The sequence below is a fragment of the Epinephelus moara genome, chromosome 4 (assembly GCF_006386435.1).
Source record: "Epinephelus moara isolate mb chromosome 4, YSFRI_EMoa_1.0, whole genome shotgun sequence".
Lineage (NCBI taxonomy): Eukaryota > Metazoa > Chordata > Actinopteri > Perciformes > Serranidae > Epinephelus > Epinephelus moara.
This window is the reverse complement of record NC_065509.1, coordinates 17,734,392-17,753,817: the sequence shown is the minus strand read 5'-3', so window position 1 is coordinate 17,753,817 and position 19,426 is coordinate 17,734,392. Positions and strand designations below refer to the sequence as shown.

At 41.4% G+C, this 19,426-nt stretch overlaps 1 protein-coding gene across 2 annotated transcripts in view; it reads right to left on the bottom strand.

Annotated features, from left to right (window-relative positions):
- Window positions 1-7,343: 7,343 nt before the first annotated feature.
- The window catches only part of neurl1b (neuralized E3 ubiquitin protein ligase 1B), a 36,356-nt gene continuing 24,273 nt past the window's right edge, over window positions 7,344-19,426 (bottom strand). For both annotated transcript variants that reach the window (XM_050042091.1, XM_050042092.1), the window contains exons 2-6: window positions 15,354-15,598; window positions 14,347-14,680; window positions 10,638-11,378; window positions 9,667-9,792; window positions 7,344-8,248 (exon numbers count right to left, since the gene is read on the bottom strand). In XM_050042091.1, coding sequence (XP_049898048.1) covers window positions 8,001-8,248; window positions 9,667-9,792; window positions 10,638-11,378; window positions 14,347-14,680; window positions 15,354-15,598 — 1,694 coding nt within the window. In that variant the 3' untranslated portion in view covers window positions 7,344-8,000. The remainder of the gene's footprint in view (window positions 8,249-9,666; window positions 9,793-10,637; window positions 11,379-14,346; window positions 14,681-15,353; window positions 15,599-19,426) is intronic.

Genomic DNA, 19,426 nt, shown 5'->3' with positions numbered 1-19,426 from the left:
GCACAAAATGCTTTACAATTCAGCAGCAGAGACAAACAGCAAAGAAATAAAACCATTATACAACACACGAAAAAAAAAAAATCAAGTAATTAAAAGAAAACTATTAAAACAGATAGCTGCTAGTTAAAGGCTATATTAAAAAGATATGTTATGAGTTTTCGATTGTCCACTGGGCCGGCAAGTCTAACACTTAAAGGCAGGGTTTTCCATATTTTGGGGCGTAGTAGCGAAAGGAAGCATCCCCAAAGGTTTTTGTAGTGACAATAGTTAAAAGAGCAGCTGTAGGGAGTCTATGATATAGGAGGGGACAGTGCCATAAGAGCCTTAAAAACCAGTAGAAGGATTTTAAAATCAATCCTAAAAGATACCAGGTGTATGGTCTCTCTTTTAGTTTTTGTTACAACCCTGGCAGCAGCATTTTGCATTGGCAGTTTTAGATGGCCGGTATATGGGGTGTTACGATAGTCAGGACAACTGGAAACATAAGCATGAACAGGTTTCTCAGCATCTCTCTGCTTCAGTAGAGGTCTTCCCTTAGCCATATTGTGTAAATGATAAAATGCAGTTTTGGTTAATGAACTAAAATGAGCTTTAAAAAATGAGATCAGAATCTAAAGTTGCTTGAGGTTGTGTTTTTGTGGCCAGATCAATCACAAATCACAATTTGCCTCACAGGGCTTTACAGCATACAACATCCCTCTGTCCTTATGACCCTCGCAGCGGATAAGGAAAAACTCCCCAAAAAAAACCCTTTAACAAGGGAAAAAAACGGTAGAAACCTCAGGAAGAGCAACTGAGGAGGGATCCCTCTTCCAGGACGGACAGACGTTCAATAGATGTCGTACAGAACAGATCAACATAATAAATTAACAGTAATCCGTATGACACAATGAGACAGAAAAAGAGACAGAGACAGAGACAGAGAGAGAGAGATGCAGGACAGACGGTAATGACAGTAGCTTACAACAGCATTAATGAAAGTAATAATATTATAGTTATAGTTCTGGCTACTGTGGTANGGGGGTCCTCCGGCAGACTAGGCCTAAGTCAGCCTAACTAGGGGCTGGTACAGGGCAAGCGTGAGCCAGCCCTAACTATAAGCTTTATCAAAGAGGAAAGTCTTAAGTCTAGTCTTAAATGTGGAGACGGTGTCTGTCAGATGCTGCAAATAAAGTGTGGCTATACCACCTGTACTCAGTCTTGCTTCAGACACACAGCGAACAAATTGCATCCCCTATAAACCATCACAAGTGTGTATACATAAACAGATTGTTTGTCTCCCTGTGCAGGGAACACTGACGTACAATATGGAGGGCAGCTCCACTTATTTAAACCTGCTGTGCTGTGTTATATTCCCGAAATAACCTCTGTTTATTTTTGTAAATATAACATATATACCAAATGTGCTCCAGTAGTAAATATCTGTGTGTATTGTAATGTATTGCAATTTCATTCATTCTTCAGAAAAGGGAGGAAAAGCTCTACCGGGGAAAAATATCCCTGCTGACGGAAGAGGAAATTCAATATCCTGAAACAGAGGCTACACTTTACTGAGCTGATGCCTCCTTATTGCAAGATCAAGCGCGTGTCTCTGCAGGCAGAGAATAAAAGCATTTGTGCTGGCGAAATAAAATGTGATTGTTATGGAAAAACCTTGTGTTAAGATTCAGTCTGCACAGGTTTTGTTTGAGGCAGTGGTTTACTGGATCATAAAATGCTACAAGTAAAGGTCCTGTAAGATGTAAGCAGCAGTTGGAGTTTGGAGTTTGAGCCGATCCTCATGTAAACTCTTGGAGAGATGACGTGCCAACTCCAAAGCTACATTTTGTAAACTTTTCCAGTTTGGCACCTCATTAATTATACATAACTTTCTACAAGTAATTATAATGTAGTCAGTTCCCCAAATTATGAAATTCAAATTACACTCTTGACACAACACACTGCTTAATCACTTTCATTATAAGGAAAATGTGCATCCCTGTCAGTCAGTGCTGTCAGAGGTGCTTCAGTTCAGACTGTGGCTGTGTGATACAGTGAATACAACTTGTGTGGAAAAAACAGACAGAGTCCCCGGGGTAGATTTCACACAAGTCAGCAGAGAGTTATAGGTCTTTGGGAAATGTAGACGTAAACACCCTCATGATTACAAAAGAGATGCCGAAAAGTGTCAAAAAGGCCTGTCACATTATGGGTAATCACAAGACAGGTTTGACATCTTCACTGTGTGAGCAAGTAAGATTTACTTATTGTAAGTGGTGGCATGTTCATCCCTCAGGGCGTCCCATAGTACAATATACGCTTAGAGAAAAAAAAGTCTTGCATGTTGAACATTAGCAAGCATTTAGATATTACTGAAGGAAAGTGTTTCGCGCTCACCAAGAAGAGATGGTGATGGTGAAATGAACTTTTCTGGCCTCATCCCCAGGAACATCGCTGGACTGGAGGCCAAACTTCCAAGCCCGTCACGTGATAACATGGGGCCGAAAGATACTCTTTCTCATAAATTGTGAAAGAGATGTCTTTAAATCATTGAATGCATGTTTTTTTAAAGTGTCACAAGCCACAAGGAATGACTTCTTGTACCGCCGGGATAATTTTGAAAGTCTAGAAGAGCCGCACAATTAAATAATTGTATCCCCACTCATGTTTTCATTTTGTAGAAAGTTTCTCAGGACTTGTCTAGCTTGGGGGCCACAGATACTGTGCCTGTAGTCCTTGCCAAAAGTGAAGACACAACTGTTATACACTGATACTTTTGTGCATTCAATATTTGCAAACACACTGGCACAACTGACTATACTGTGTGTGCCACTCATATACAGTATATGCCCCATTTAGGCACACTTGCAACACAATAATGTCCCTGTTTATAATAGTTCAAAATAGCACCACATTACATACTGTATCTTAATCAGGAGAGACTCATTCTGATGAGTATGTATGAGTAATGTGAATAGTTTTTTGGTGATCATGTTGTGATCCATTTACGTTGCTACGAGTGGTGAGACTCAAGATGGTGTTGTAAAATGTCGTAACTTCCTGTTTAAATGCGTCCCCATTTGTACCATTTACGACCTAAACGTAAACAAAGATGGATGCCTCCAAGAAAGCAGTCATCGCTATTGCAGTAGTGGAGCCTTTATTATTAGCCACACTGCTAGCTACTTTCATCAACACCAACGGATAAACAACACATACACAATATTCCCAACTCAACAACACATCATAAAGCATTCCCATAAGGATATGGAGTGCCTACTGAGAATTCTTTGGCTTTGTTTTTTATGTGACAACGGCAACGCCTGAACGCAACACAGGCTCCGCTCCATTAGTGCCGTGCTGCGGATTGGGTCAGGAAAATGTGGCCTGAGCCACGCTCTAGTGTGCTCACCTGTGTGTGTGTGTGTGTGTGTGTGTGTGTCCGTGTCTGTGTGTCTGTGTGTTTGTGGTCATCAGGGCGAAACTCTGCCATGCATGATACAGAGAGCAGAGGAGAATTGTAAACGTGCGACCATGTAGAGACAAAAATGACATGCCGCCATGTAAATAAGATAAATAACATAAGGCTATTTAGTTTGTTTAATAAAAGGACAAGGTATAGATCTGTTCTATAGGCCTGGATATGAAGCATCTGTAGTGCCAAATAACTGCAGTTTCTAAAGCGCTAAGATGGAAAAAAAAAATTAAAAAAAATCAGCAGCGGTGAAACACTGGTCCTCCAGAGGCAGATCAGTACGTTAGTCATTTTTCTTTTGATTACTGAAATGTTTTACCCCTAATAGAATAGAACATTTTTCACACATAAAAAGCACAAAGATGTTGAAATCTAGGCATATTCTGCCATCATAACTTGGCACTCAGAATTCACAAGGTTGATGCCTTTAAATCAAATACATATACAAATTTTTCTCTTGGGAGAGCATGCACCCAGACCCCCCTACAGGGTTATTTATTTGTTGTTGTTGCATTACTCTTGCTAGCCTAGAATTTGATAATAATCACATGCAATAATTCAAACCCTTCATTTCAAATTATCCTCAAGCATTATAATGTAATGTAATCAATAAGGTCTAATCAACCTCCTTGACCCCCCCCCCCCCGAAAACTTTTGGGTCATTTTGGTATGAATTTTGCTAAAACTGGTTAAAGGAGTGTCTTTACCTCTCACCTCAATATGTCTCAGTGAAAATGGGTTTCTAGAGTCCTTACAATAGAAAATCTCTCTCCCTCCTCTCTCTCTCAAAAGACCATTATTGTTGTACTAAACCTACAAATACAAAGTAGCCTGCCATAGAAAAAACTATCACCTCACTGTATAGGATTGTGTACAGCCTACTATAAAGTAGCTACTAGCTAGAGTGGTCCAAACTGATGTTAAAATGCATATATTTTTTTAGTCATATAATGTGAACATTTTCTGCAGCTGGGCCAAATACTATGTCAGTACAACACCACAAATTCACTTTTTTTTTTTTTACTTCAACAACAAACGCACATGGTTAGGTTTAGGCAACACCATCCTGCTGGGTCCACCACCCATCCCACCTTCCTTAGTTGCACTGTTTAGGAACAATCACACATCTAATTGGCCTGCTGCGATAATAAAATATTAAAATCCCAATGTCCTCAAATGAGTACATCCTAAATAACAGCATCTTAGCTTGTTATTACTGCTAAAAATGGTCAAAACTGCATGCCATACCAAACTGCAAACATCATAAAGTATCATAAACAAGTTTCAACCATAAATTTTTTCAGGTTTTTTTTTAATTTGTCCATTTTTGTGTTGGGATTGCTTTCACACAGACTTTGTGAAGATGGCCACCATCCTGTTTTTACATGGATTAGTGTACATTGCTTTTGGTACCACTAGATGGCACAAAAAAGTGGCCAGGTATGAGGAGAACAGGTCTAATGAAGAATAAGGTGCAAGAATCTGTATTGTACTCATATGAGGGCACACAGTCACAGGAGGTTAAAGTTTGACAGAAGAAACATGATTATATGATGGAAATCATGGTAAAATGTGATTGGTTAACTGGAAGAACTAACACCCATGATCAGCTTGTGGAGGCAAGGAGGTGGGGCTGAGTGAGCTAGAGAGAGAGAGCAGTGAATGAATGAAGCGTAAAGAAAGTCTCCCTGATTAAAGCTAAGCTGAGCTTCATTTAGGTACTCAACAAAACTACAGTAAGGTATTGACTCAGTATGCATAGAGTCCTAAAACCTGTAAACAGTGAACATTTTACCAATCACAGTTCCCTCATCTCAAATAAAGGGATTTTTTTGAATGGATTTTTGGTTGGATGCTTGATATAAGGTCTGTGGTTAACACAAGCTTAAAAGACGTTCACATTCACGTCATTAAATACCACATTTGTGAACTTTAAAGTGTCTATGTTAAAAAAAGGCTTAAGTTGCTAACAAGTGGCTAAATGAGACATTAAATCATGTGACTGTAGTGTAGTTCGTTTGTAGCTTTTACTTCTGGTGATTGCATTTATGCTTTTAAAAACATAAAACAGGTGTCCATTTGTGAAGATTATCTTGCTGAACAAACATGTAAGTATCATAAATGTTTGTTTGCCACAGAGCTTATTTACTGCAATAATCCAAAATCCAATGGAAAAATCCCATAGGTTTTTTGACAAGGTAACCAGTGCGGCGCTAACTTTCGCATCGGCCTACAGAAAAACGTCATCCCTGCAGCCCTTATGGAACTGAGCCACTGTTAACGAAATGTGTTTCACCTGTGCTTTTCCTGCTATGATGAGTAGAAATGTCTGCTGTGAAAAATGTATGTACACTGAACAAAAAGACACAACACTATTGATTTCGCTGCCAATTTGACGAGCTGAAATGAAAGATGTAAGACTTCTCTCTGCATACAAAAGTCTTATTACTCTCAAACTGTGTGCACAAATTTGGTCAATCTGTGTTAGTGAGCACTTCTGCTTTGACGAGATAATCCACCTGACAGGTGTGGCATATCAGGATGCTGATTAATCATGATTGCTACACAGGTGTTCTTCGGGCTGGTTACAACAACAACAATAATAATAATAATGATAATAATAAGAAGAAGAAATGAAAAAATAATCAGAAAATATAATATGGATGCAGAATACCTGTTGTGTAGCTGTTCTGGGGCTTTCTGCTATATTACATGACCTTCATCAGCAGATAGAACCCACTTCTCATTAAATATAAGATGTTAAAATTTGAATTCCGTTTTTCTGAGCACTTTCACCACTTCTCATCCTTAAAAGTTGCATTTCAAATTCCCAATCTTAACCAGTGGTGTAGTGGTAGATGAGGTGGGTGCACTACCAGGTAGATGGGTAGGTACAGATGAGGAAGTGGTTATACTCTACCATCTATTCCAATGGCTTTTTAGCTGATTGGTGGGTAAACTCTGTGTATCTGCGTATACCCTTCACTACACCACTGATTTTGACCTTGGAAACAGTCAGTCAAGGTCACTCATTTGATCATATCGCATGAAACACAAGAAACACTAATATCCGTTGATGAATTTAAGGGTATTAAAAGAATGTGGAGGCAGATACATGTGCTTGTTTTTCTTGAGAGGCCACTATGTTTGAATTGTTGTTGTTTTATTTTAATGTGTTTTGATTGGCTGCTACCTTGGCCAGGTCTCTCTTGTTAAAGAGATTTTCAATCTCAATGGGACTTCCTGGTTAAATTAAGGTTAAATAAAAAATTAAATAAATTATAAAGGCTAAAAGAAGGTGCAGCCCTTGTTTTATCAAGGTTTACTGTGACAGATATTCGATCAAAATTCATTCATTCATTCATTCATTTTTCATAACCGCTTATCCTGTTAAAGGTCGGAGGGGCTGGAGCCTATCCCAGCCGACATTGGGTGAGAGCTGGGAGACACCCTGCACAGGATGCCAGACTATCGCAGGGCTGACACATAGAGACAGACAACCATTCACACTCACATTCACACCTACGGACAATTTAGAGTCACCAGTTAACCTGCATGTCTTTGGACTGTGGGAGGAAGCTGGAGCACCCAGAGAAAACCCACGCTGACATGGAGAGAACATGCAAACAGAAGGGCTCCTATATGTACATCTGTACTGATGAAATTGATATTATTTCATCGAATTCCTGTTAAAAAGCAGAACATTAAATATTGGTGCATATTACTTAAACTTTATACAATTAAACTTACCTGCCTGGATACTCATTATTAGGTGAGCAGTGCATCCCTCTCAGGTGGAAAAGCAAAAGTTCTATAAGGGCTAGATAAAAGCGATTGTGACTGTGTAAAGAGAAGTCTTATTATTGACAGTACACACATTTTAATCACACATAGTCCACTTTTATTAATCTCTCAAAGTGCAAAACCAGATTCTTCATTTTGTCCTTTCCAAACATACTTCTCTTAAAGCACGCTGCTGAACACACTTACCATACAGTTACATCTCTCCACTTACACTTCCAAATACTGTTACACCTTTTATTGCATAAGGTCTGAAATCTGTGTGCCTTACTCACCACAAGCTTTCAGTAATGTACATTGAAAAATATGGCTAGGATTGTTAGCATAATTACTTGGACACACAATGTGACAAAAATCTAAGGCACTAGAAGTCATAGACTACGGTCCGCATATTCTGCTAAAGCACACATAAATCTAGGACAATGAGGGTAAGGACAAAATATTCACAGCAGGCTTTTCTGCTCAGCAAATACATGTGACGTAAGAGACATCACATTGAAAATACAAAACGGGAGCACATGATTCATCTCTTCTTGATGAGCTCCATCGCAGTTCTGCGTATGAAGAGCATAGTCTATCTCCAGAGATGATTTACTCATGTAAAATGGAAATATAGGCACAAATAAGTCCTGGTGTGGCTAATCTCCCATTGGGGGCCGAGATCCACGTCCAATCAAGCCTGAGAAAGGGACACAGGTGGGATCCAGCAGCCGAAGTCACAGCACTTGTTTAAACATCTGCACCATCATGGCCGATATGTTTTGATCACATCTTTGATAGGCCTCCTGCATATCGGACAGCAGGCGTTGATCTGTCTCTTCAGCTTCAGCCCACAGTCGTTGCACAGACACATGTGCCCACAGGTGTAGATGACTGTGTCGACGTCCTGGTCGAAGCAAATGGTGCATTCTCCGTGTTTCCCAGCAGAGGGCAGCTCCGGGGCGGTGAGAGTGGGCGAGACAGGAGGGCTGAGTGGGGAGCTGGGAGCAGTCACTAGAGGAAAAGAAAGAAAACATGTGGGTCTGGAAATGGAGCGGACATGGATGCATGTACACACAAGACACTTGTGCCTGTTGTTGATGTGAGAAGAGTACGCCAGGTTCAAAGGTTAAGATCTTCAATACTGTTGTTTTTTGTATTCTCTTAATTCTTAATTCTGTGTTTTGGTTGTTTTATTTATAAGCCATGACAAACACAGATTTCCATGTTAGAATGTTATCTTTGCTGAATCATTAAAACTAAACAAAAGCTGTATGTTTAATGGCTGCAACTGACAGTTATTTTCAAAATTAATTAAAAATGTCCATCACAATTTCCTACAACCTGAAGTGATGTCATCAGATGTCTAGTTTTTTCCGACACATAAAAATAATTCACTTTAATGGTAGGACGAGGAAAAGCACCAAATGTTTTAGAAGCTTAAGCAAAAGAATGTTTGGATTTTTTCCCTTTAAAAATGACCTCATGATTAATGGAATATGACAACAGATGCCAATTCATTTTCTGTCAGCTGACTAATTGATTAATTAACTCATTATTAAAGCTCTAGTATGTACCAAATTATGGAGGTATATTTCTAACAATGTGAAAATGCAAATGTCTCACTCCAAATTACTCAGATAATGATGCTTGGTCAGCTGACCTCAGCATTAGATACCAATGCTCCAGGGCACCCTTTAGTGGCGGGATAAGATTAAAATCAGGCAGCGGCATTTTTTGACTCTCCTAGCAAATGTTGTAGTACAAAGAGCGGGAATGGGGTGGATGGGTCAAACAAACACTGGACTTTCAACCGGGAGAGCGCTGTACCTGTCCCATGTGGAACCAAAGGTCAATCATTTTAATTAAACATACAAACATATGTGTAGCATACTAATGATGTATGTCACATTATGTTAGTAACAAAGGTACTTATTTTAAGCCAAACCATGATTTTTTTAAGCAAACCACATGCTTTTGTTGTCTAAACCTACAGAAGCAAAGCTAAAACCAAGTTTTTACCTGCATCGTACATTTATTTAGCAAATTTATTTATGCATTTAACACGCAGAAACTGAACATTTCCTGTGAAAACATAAGTTTATGTTAAAGAGACAATGCATGTAACAAGCATCAATTGGCACGCCGCCCCTGAGGGTCCAAAACTGACCCTTGAGGGGTACCTATAGCATCATAGTTTGACGTGTAGGTCCACTGACCATTTGATGAGTTGGGAGTGAGAATGTGTTGGAAAATGTCCCAAAAGAAAGGAGGTCTGTTGCCACATCACAAGTGAAACAAGAAATATTTCCCAGGACGTGTCTAGTACAATCTAACAGAAGTGCCACACCTCTACACATCCTGCTGTGACCTTGTGGGGGTTTCTATAAACATTGTAGCATCAGGCATGCTGTCAACATTTGGTAACCTACCCAGAGAGGATTCAGAGGCAGAGGAGGATCTGTTGACACTGAACGCCAGGTCTGAGTCACTGTCGTCTGGACTGCTGCTCTGAGAAGTACTGGGGGAGGTTGAGGGAGGACTGGACTGCAGTGTTCCTGTGTCACAGAGATAAAGACGCATGAACAAAAGCCAGATGATCAGACTCATGGAAAACCTTCAAAGATGCCATTCAAGTATATATTGAAGTGTAGTCAGTATCATTTCAGTACAGTGAACTGCTTGATTGTAAAGCAAGAGTGTGAGGCTTCGCACAAACTGGCCCTAACCAGCTGGATTAGATATGCATATTTGTATTACTTGAAGTTTCATAGAGTGATTTTCTTTTAGTTTCTGTTTGAGGATAATGTTGTTGGGTCTGAGCTGGTGGGAGTTTATGTGGGAGTAGTGGGATCAGGACAGATAGGTCACAGCTCTAAACTGAACAGACACATGTAGACATAAACTACTCAACTGCATTCCTTTAGTCTGGGAAAAAATAAATTGCAGAAGCTGCTGAGACTCAAGAATAGACGGATGATAACTGAGGAGTGTGTCCTTTTGGAGCATTTATCATTTTTATATTTTATATAAAAGGAAAAGATAGACATTTTGAGAAATACGCTCATTTTCTTTCTTGTAGAGTCTGACGTTTGATATCACTATCATTTCTATCCAATAAATATGAAGCTACAAACAGCAGCCTGTTGGCTTACCTTAGCATAAAGACTGGAAACAGTGGGAAACAGCTAGACTGGCTCAGTCCATATGAAACAAAATCTGCCCACCAGCACCTCTAAAGCTCACTAATTAACACATGATACAACCCATAACCTCCTGGAGTCTCAGCTGGTTGTGTGGCAACTGCACAGAGCCTGGAAATAGTCCAGGACGTAACACCCTGTTTTGGGGTTTTGGTTCATGATATCATCTCTCTGTGTTGCTGTAAATACACTTAGCTTACCGAGTATCCTGAGTCTGTTGACAGCCCCGTGCAGGGTGAAAAAGGCCCACAGAACCTGAGAGGAGTCCACACAAAGCAGCCTGCCACGTCCCACTCCGTTCACCCCGTGGTGCACCTCTCCGCTGGGCAGTAGACTGAAGCTGAGCACGTCTCCAGAGCAAGGCATGGGGAAGCCCCGGTGCACCACCCAATACTCTTTACGGTCCAGGAGAACCTCAGGGTCTGCCGGTAAGTCCCCAGCGTGTAGACTAGCCGGATCACAGGATGTTAAACCAAACAACAGTGCCCCAAAGTAAGGCAGGCCCAGGTGGCCCACCTCCACGTACAAAGTCTCACCCACATGCAGCGGCCGGTCACTGAACACCAGAGTCCGGCTGCTGTCTAGAAAATGGATGCACGCAGCTGAGCGATCTGCAGAGAGTATTACATCAGAGCCACGGACGGGGTGAAAGTGTAAGTCATTGTCCAGCGGGGAAGGAAGGCCCCGGACCACCCTCGGGACGCTGAATCCAGTGGAGGCGGATGAGGACGGTGTGGAAGAGGAAGAGGTGGAGGAGCAGCAGGGGATGAGCTGAGTGTAGTTATTGAGCTGGAGGTTGGCCATCTTGGCAGCGGCAGCCTGGTTGTTCTCCAGCTGATTGTTGTTGTAATTGGCTGAGTCGTGGCTACTCTGGGGCAGATAGGCACTCAGACGGGCCGCACTCAGGCAGCTGGATCCCACACTCTCAGCAAACGTGCTTTCTGTGGTGGAGAATGTGAAGAACAAAGTTGGTGACATCATTAATCATATGATCTGTTAACCAAGTAAGCTCAGGGCACTAGTTTTCTCCTCTTTTTTTTTTTTTTTTCAAAAGTCCTTTTGTCTTCAGTGACGCCCAAGGAAAAGCTGATGAGATCAAATCTGCATGTGTTACTGCAGCCTCTTAGGTGTTACTCTATGAGCGCTTTTGTTTATATGGGCACATTATAGGGCAGAAATGAATGAATAATTTCATTTTAGATTCATCTGCTGATTATTTTCTCAGTTGATTAATCAACTATAAAACATGGCTGTAAAGCCCAAGAAAACAGAGACAAAATGGAGGCTTATGGCAGATAGTTACAGAATGAATGAATTAAAGAAAGAAAATTTATGACACGACATAACACTTGTCATTAACATATTTATGGCATATCCACTACAATAGTGCTATTTAATACTCTTTCCCACTATGACTGACAGTAAGCAGATGAGAAATACAAGATGAAACATGACTTTCACACACAACAAGCCACTGTTAGCACTCATAAGCTTAGGGCTGGGTATTGTTTAAAAAATTACAATATCAATATAAATACAACCCTAAAAGTGTTATTGATACCAATTCATCTGATGTACACGATGTGGACATCAGATGTTTTGGTGGCATCTCAACACACTGAACCGCATCACTGGCATCACATGGCTAACGTAATCTAACGGTTATTTATGGAGCTGTTTCTATGTCGAGTTTTTTGGGACTGACTTGATGTTGAATGTTAATTGCTGTGTTAGCTCGTGCTAACCAGGCACAAAATTTAGAATAGGAGAGTGGCTCCTGAGGCGGCAGCAACAGAAAGTTTGCTGATCCGACGGGGGAGTAGGGACGGTACGGGATCAAATGCAGGTATCGTTTGACTGGAGGCCTTTCGTAACTACTTGATACTGGGTTGTTTCGGTAGATACCTTAAAGGCATAGAGTGTCGATACAATTGTAGCTGCTGTTTCTGCTGTAAGCGATTTTGTCGCTGACAGGGCGAACCATTAGCATCATATGGCTAACGTAATCTAACGTTTTTTTATGGGTTTACCAACATAGTGGAGCTGTTTCTCTGCCGATGTGAGTTTTTTGGGACTGTTTGACGGCTTGAAGTTGAATGTTAATTGCTGTGTTAGCTCGTGCTGACCAGGCACACTGTTTAGAAGACTAGAGTGGCAGCAACAGAAAGTTTGCTGATCCGATGGGGGAGTAGGGACGGTACGGGATCAGACCCCTGCTGCAAAAAGGATCAAATGCAGGTATCCTTTGACTGGAGACGTTTCGTTACTACTTGGTACTAGGTTTTATGACATTGTGGAGCTTTTTCTATGCTGATGTGAGTTTTTTGGGACTGTTTAACAGTTTGATGTTGAATGTTAGCTGCTGTGTTTGGTCGTGCTAACCAGGCACACTGTTTAGAAGAGTGGCTCTGCACCGGGGACAGTTGGTGAGGGTCCACCCATGTACACACACACACACAGTGACAGGGCTAACTGTTAGCATCACATGGCTAACGTAATCTACCGGTTATTTTTTGGTTTGACAACGTAGTGGAGCTGTTTCTATGCCAACGTGAGTTTGTCTGGGTGGTTTAATGGCTTGATGTTGCATGTTAGTTGTTGTGTTAGCTCATGCTAACCAGGCACACATGGGGCTGACTGTTCAGAAGAGGAGAGCAACAGAAGGTTTGTTGATCTGATGGGGGGGTCGGGACTGTGCGGGATCAGACCTCCAGTGCAAAAAAGATCAAAATCAGGTATCCTTTGATTGGAGGCGTTTCGTTACTACCTGGTAGTGGGTTATTTCAGTAGATACCTTAAAGGGAGCGAGAACCAATACCCAGTCCTAGTCAAGGTATTGGATTAATACATGTTGATGGACACTCCTGATAACCAATAAAGGCTACAATGAACATTTGAGAGCCATTCATATGCCTGCCTTGTTGTGATGCTTGTTGTGGCGTTAAATGAACTGCGGTTTTTAGTGCAAATAGGCAGAAGTTTTTTGACAGTCACCACTATATTTACAATTTCATTCCCTTTCTTTCATAACATGAGCTCATGAACTGCCATGCTTCATGCACAGAGTTCATATCACAGCTGTGTTTCTCTATGTATGAGGGGCTGATATAAAGAAGTCTGGTGTTAGTAGTCAGCCCCTTTGAATTATGATACATTCCTTTATTACTATTTCTAGTGATGCTGAAGCAGTTGAGTGCACTGGCCTCTCACCAAAGCTCCTGGGATCTGCCGCCTTGACCAAACATGGCCATAGCTCTTGTCAGACTGAAGATAAACACACCCAGCGAGTACGAGAGGGAACCACAAGGGAGAGTGTGATGGAAATTCAGGAAGAGGATGAAAGTGACAAAGCGCGGGAAAGTGATAGTAAGAGAGAGGAGAGTGGTTAAGAGTGAGAGGTTCAGGGCGAGATCCACATCCTGTTTATCTAATGGCTCTGGTTTTCTGGACAAACTAGTTTTGTCACACAGATAGTGTTTCAGTGAGCCACCCCAGGCCCTTACTACCTGCTCCTACTATTCTGGCCTCGGCTGCTGCAGAGCTTAATGGTACAGCTGCTCTCTGAACTCTCAGGAAGCTGCTTAAATTAGCTGTGAATGTGTTGACACTATAAAAATAAGTTCCTGAGGTTTCGGGGGTTGTCGAAGCCATGGTCAAAATACATGGCCTTCCAGCTGACTCTGATTCCAGCCAAAAAAATATCCATTACTCAATACTTTATTGGGTATATATGAACTGTAATGATGGATTATGCACAACCAGTCAGTTGTGAAATTTGTTCCTCTCACTTCCCGTTTGAATATGAGTCAGCTTCTGCTTCCCTCTCACAGCTGCAGTCATGACAAAAACAATAAGTTTTTTATAGGAGTGATTTCATAGAGCAAGTAAACAACCTGATGAAGTGCTTACCAAGCAGCGTGACCTCCTGAGTTATGCCGTAGATATCTATTATGGCCCAGAGTGGACAGCCAATGCTGAGCCCACAGTGGAAGAGGATGGGCTCTCCTTCGTTGATGCTGTAGAAAACTCTTCCGTGGCGATCGGCCCAGAATGACAAGACGTTGTCCTTCAAGGCCAGCCTCTCAGGCAGAGCTTTGGCCCAGTAGCCAGGCCGTGTCACCAGGTCTGGACAAGCATACTTGGGGATGTCTGTAGCGACCAATTCGCTGGGGTCCAAACTGGTGAAACCAAAACGTAAAGCTCCACTCCAGCCAGTGTGGACGCCACTCAGGCGAAGACGCACCTGAATTAAAGACAGTAATCGAAATGTAATTTTTATTTCCTTAAAGATACACATTACCAACTTTTATATTAATTACATGCCCTGTGTTATACTGAAATCATGTAGAAAACTTTGTTTTCTCTTATGCCTCCATGCTGAGCGAAGAATCCAAAAACTGAGAAAATTTTGGATGAATTTGAGTGAAAGGGGGCAAAATTTAACAACAGTAAAACAATATCAAAACATCTGTTAATCAGCTCTCACACAACTCGACTGCAGTAAAATCCAAGTCTCATTAATCCAGTTGTTTGCGCAGTACTTCCCGAACAAATGCATTTTTGCTAAAAACCTATCTATTTTCTCACATAAGGACAAGTAGCATGCACATATGGGAAATACTGAGCATAGGATCGGATAAATGAGACGTGGATTATACTGCACCAGTTGTGAAAGTTTGTAAAAATGATTTTTTGATGTAGTTTTGCTGTTGTTAAACATGGCGCCCTTTACTCCAGTTCATAAAGAATTTTCTGTTTTGGGATTTTTCGTTCACTGTGGAGGCATGTGAGAAAAACAATTCAGCGTAACATAAGGTGAGTAACTGATATTGAAATGAAATCAATGAAATTATCACTTTTCCTTTTAATCTCTAGCTGTTAGAGGTGCAGTGAGTAATAAAAAGTTGTAAACAAACCTTCTCATAAAGGTGGACAGGCCTGTGGCTGAAAGTGATGCCATTACAGAAGCTGTTCTTGCGCGTGGCACGACGAAGCTGCCCATCCAGCCTGATGTTCTTGCCTTTAGCATGGGGGTGAAAGCGGGGCGACTCCACACTGATGCTGACCGGAGCAGCAGACGTTCTTCTCTCCACACCTGCCCCATTGTTAGGCAGGGTGTAGTACTGCCTGCTGGCCACTGGGCGGGGTTGCAGAGATGCATCTGTGGGTGCAAAAATATCCGGGGTACAGTGTGAGAAAAGAAAGCCATCAATGAGTCTTTCAACCAAACGAGACAGCAACGCAGTTATGTGAAAAGCAGGTCTGCTTTTGTCCTGCTCAGACAAGGTCAGAGCAGCAATGTTAGTGACACCAGCTGCTGGAAAAAGAGGCAAACATATCAGCACACAATAACTCGTTTGCAAGTGGTCCATGGCAGTTGGTTTAGAGGGCAGAGGCCAGTTATGTAAAGAAGCCCACAGTCTCACACACTTCCTTTCCCACACTGACACTGTAAAGTCTCTCTGCTTCTCTCAACAAGTACATTAAATAGTCTCTTCTGGCATGTAACCCACATTTACAGTATAAAAAGGCAAACTGTCCCAAATCAGTCTTCTTACCACATCCATATGGGACACTTACATTACAGGAATAAAACAAGGTAAATTTAGACAAAACCCATGTGCATATATCATGGCAGACATGAAAGGGACATTTGGCTCATGTCAAATCAACACATATTTGAACAGCTGTAATATTAAGAGCATCACAGGAGAGAGAAAACACAACGAAAAAATCAACAGAATTCGACAACAGACATGATAAGCCTTCCTCTTATTTATGGGCTACACACACCCTTGGCCTACAGCATAAACAAACCCTGAATAGCCCCTTTCATTCCTCCACGGTTATCTTCAGAAGTGAAGAATGAATCACACAGTGCCTCGTCAGTGAAGAAATACCCAAATGAAAGGCTTAATCTTTGATATTATCTGCACAATGTCCTACTTGGGAGAGGACTTTCTTTATGAGCATCACAAAACAAACTCACAAGGATTGTAAATCAGCACGACAAACTGGACGTGAGTTTTGTATTGAATCGAATGAAAGCTGTAGATGAGTGTTTATGATATAGACTGGCTGAAATCCAATATTCAGAGGGAGGCGGTGTGTCTACTCGCCTCCAGGGCCACGGAGTGATTACATTTCTGTTTAAAATTCACTGTGATCTGGTGTAAAGACAATAACTCAGTGAAATGTTCCACAGCACATTTCCTAAATTAGACATTATCACTGATTATATTCTAAACTATGAAGCAGCAGCGAGAACATCTGTAACATCTCAAATGATGTGCGGATGCCCCCTTTTCCTTTCTGCTCCTGGGAATTTTGGCTTTTGAGGGAGTAAAATATACTTTGGGTAAAGTGTGCGGAGAAAAACATGTTGAGGATCAGTGCGCCTTGGGCTCAACTGCCTCGCTGACAGAGGAACGCACTGGGACCGTGCAGTTAAGGGAACTACAGTGAGGACTGTTATAGACACTTGTTTGCCATTATTAGATGAAAGGCATAGCCCACTAGGTCATGCACTGGGGGATAGCCCAAGTTTGTGCCTCTCATTATTAACATAACATTCGAGTCACAGGCGATCTTTGAAAAACCCAGCGGGTCGCCTATCAACACTTACATCTGTATTTCCAAAATCCTTAAAAACTCTTACAACCATCTGGATTAAAACAAAACGACAAAACCCCCTCTCCCAAGTTGCAACTGTGTTTGCTATTCAAAACAAAGATGGTAGCTGAAAATGACACCCGTGTTTATTTGCACAGTGTGAACCAACATGTTTTTGTGTCTAAGTGACTAACGGGAACAGCAATGTTGGGGTCTGGTGGGTTTGGCTATGGCGATTTTAGAGCTGTTTCTGGTTCAACAAAAAGGATCTTACTCTTTAACAAAAAGGTCGATCACTGACGGGATCATTTCTAAGATGTTGTCAGACACCTTTAATAATAATCTGAGCCCATCAGTGGCAAAAAAATGCACTTTTAGAGGATGTAAAATGACAGAGTGAATGGTAAAAATGCCGCCTGTTTCGCCTCAATGCTGGACCAGTTTCAAAAATTGATATTCCCATTAGTAACTTAGGCACAAACACATGGGAAAATAGGGTCCAGATGGAAAATACCTACATCATGATTTAAAGACAGTGGAAATGCATTCAGCTCATTTGTTAGACCTCAAGGATACACATAGTATGCTGAGTAACACTGAATGTTTGTGCACACCCAAACTCTACAGGGCCCTTTAAAGAATTTTACTGTCACTCATATTTGCCTATATTGACGTTACTTTCTATTTGGTTTTCAAATGCACAAAAAGAGCAAGAACACAGGTCATTTCCAGCCTGATATTTTCTAATTGCGCGGCTAAAGGAAGACCAGCTTATTATTAGTTTTTATTTATTCAATCCATGTTTAACCAGGTAAGTCCCGCTGAGATCAACGATCTCTTTTACAAAGGAGACCTGGCCAAGACAGCAGCATACCAAAAGTTACAGCCAACAACAACAACAACATAATAAAAACAATACACAGCATGTCGAAATATTAGAGCATCCACGCACGACGACAACAACCGACCGATTAATTCATCCTCGTACTTCTGAGAGCTCTAAAATCAGACAGAGAGACCAATTTACGTAGTTTCAAGTCTATTTGAAGCAGAGCTAATAAAAGCTGTCTTTCCCAGCTCAGTCTGAGCACAAGGAACAGACAACAAAACCAAGTCTTGAGATCTCAGACTAAAGCTACAGTCAGATCTCTGTTCAGTCAAAGTACAAATGTACGAAGGGAGCTTACCAAGAATGGCTTTATAAATGAACAAATAGCAGTGACTGAGCCTGTGAAGGGTTGAAGATGGGCAACCAGCCCTGGGATAAAGCGCACAGTGACGAGTGAGGGCTCAGATGGTTAAAAGAGTACCGCCAGAATATCTGTAAGTATTATTAAACAGCATTCACAAGATAACTGGATGATTGCTTTTGGGAAAATCGGTCACTTGACGTGGATGTAATGGTAATACATGAGCTGAGGCTGGGTCAGTGTCAGTGATGGTAAACTCATTTCTTCTGCTTACACCAAACAGCAATATAGATGATACTTGCATGATGGGCCACCAAAATCATGTTTGAATTTAGGACTGATGACACAGATTGAAATTACAGTGGGACCAGACATAGACCACTTCATGCACTCAGTCTCGAGCCTCACATACAGTATATTTCTGCTACTGCGTGAGGATCAACTGAGAACTATGGGAACGCTCTCTCCCTGTCTTTTTCCTGATGAAAGAAAAAGCACAAATAAATGCAATCATAAGACCGCACAAGACACACTGCTGTGCCGAGGAAAGCTTTTTGAAATGTAAAACTGATTATGTGCATTCGTCAGAGTTATCTTTGGCCACAAGATGATCCGGCTCTTTATTCTCTCATATCTCTAGGCTGTATGTGTTCATCATACTGTAACTCACTCACTGAGCAAGGCATGAGCCTCTGTGGATTTTAGGAGTCTGTTCTGTCAGATCTTTGCTTCTGGAAGTTGCGAGCACGACTTTCTTTAACAAACACCTCTGATACTCTTTTCACAGCTGATGTTATGACACATAGGCCAGCAATACGACTCCATACTGACTGAGCCTATAGAAATCTTTCCGATATACCGTGCACATCTCTAAGCACAGATAGTCCATTAATTTCATGTTAATAGAAACCATACAGTGCAAGCAATAGGACCCACGCTGCTCCTGCTCCTCTGTGACTAACTGTTCTCAGTCCAAACCCTACGTCAGCTGGCTCTGGTGGCAGTAACCACATCATTTAGCCGCGGAGTGGGTCTGTTGGGGGGGCGTGGGAGTGTGACAGACATTAAATCAAAGTGATATGGGGAACTGATTATCAAGTAATGTGCTGTAGGTGTCATGACAAAGTGATATTCTGAGAGCTCATAATGACAGCTTTATGCAGAAACTGGGGCTGTCAGTCAGTTTA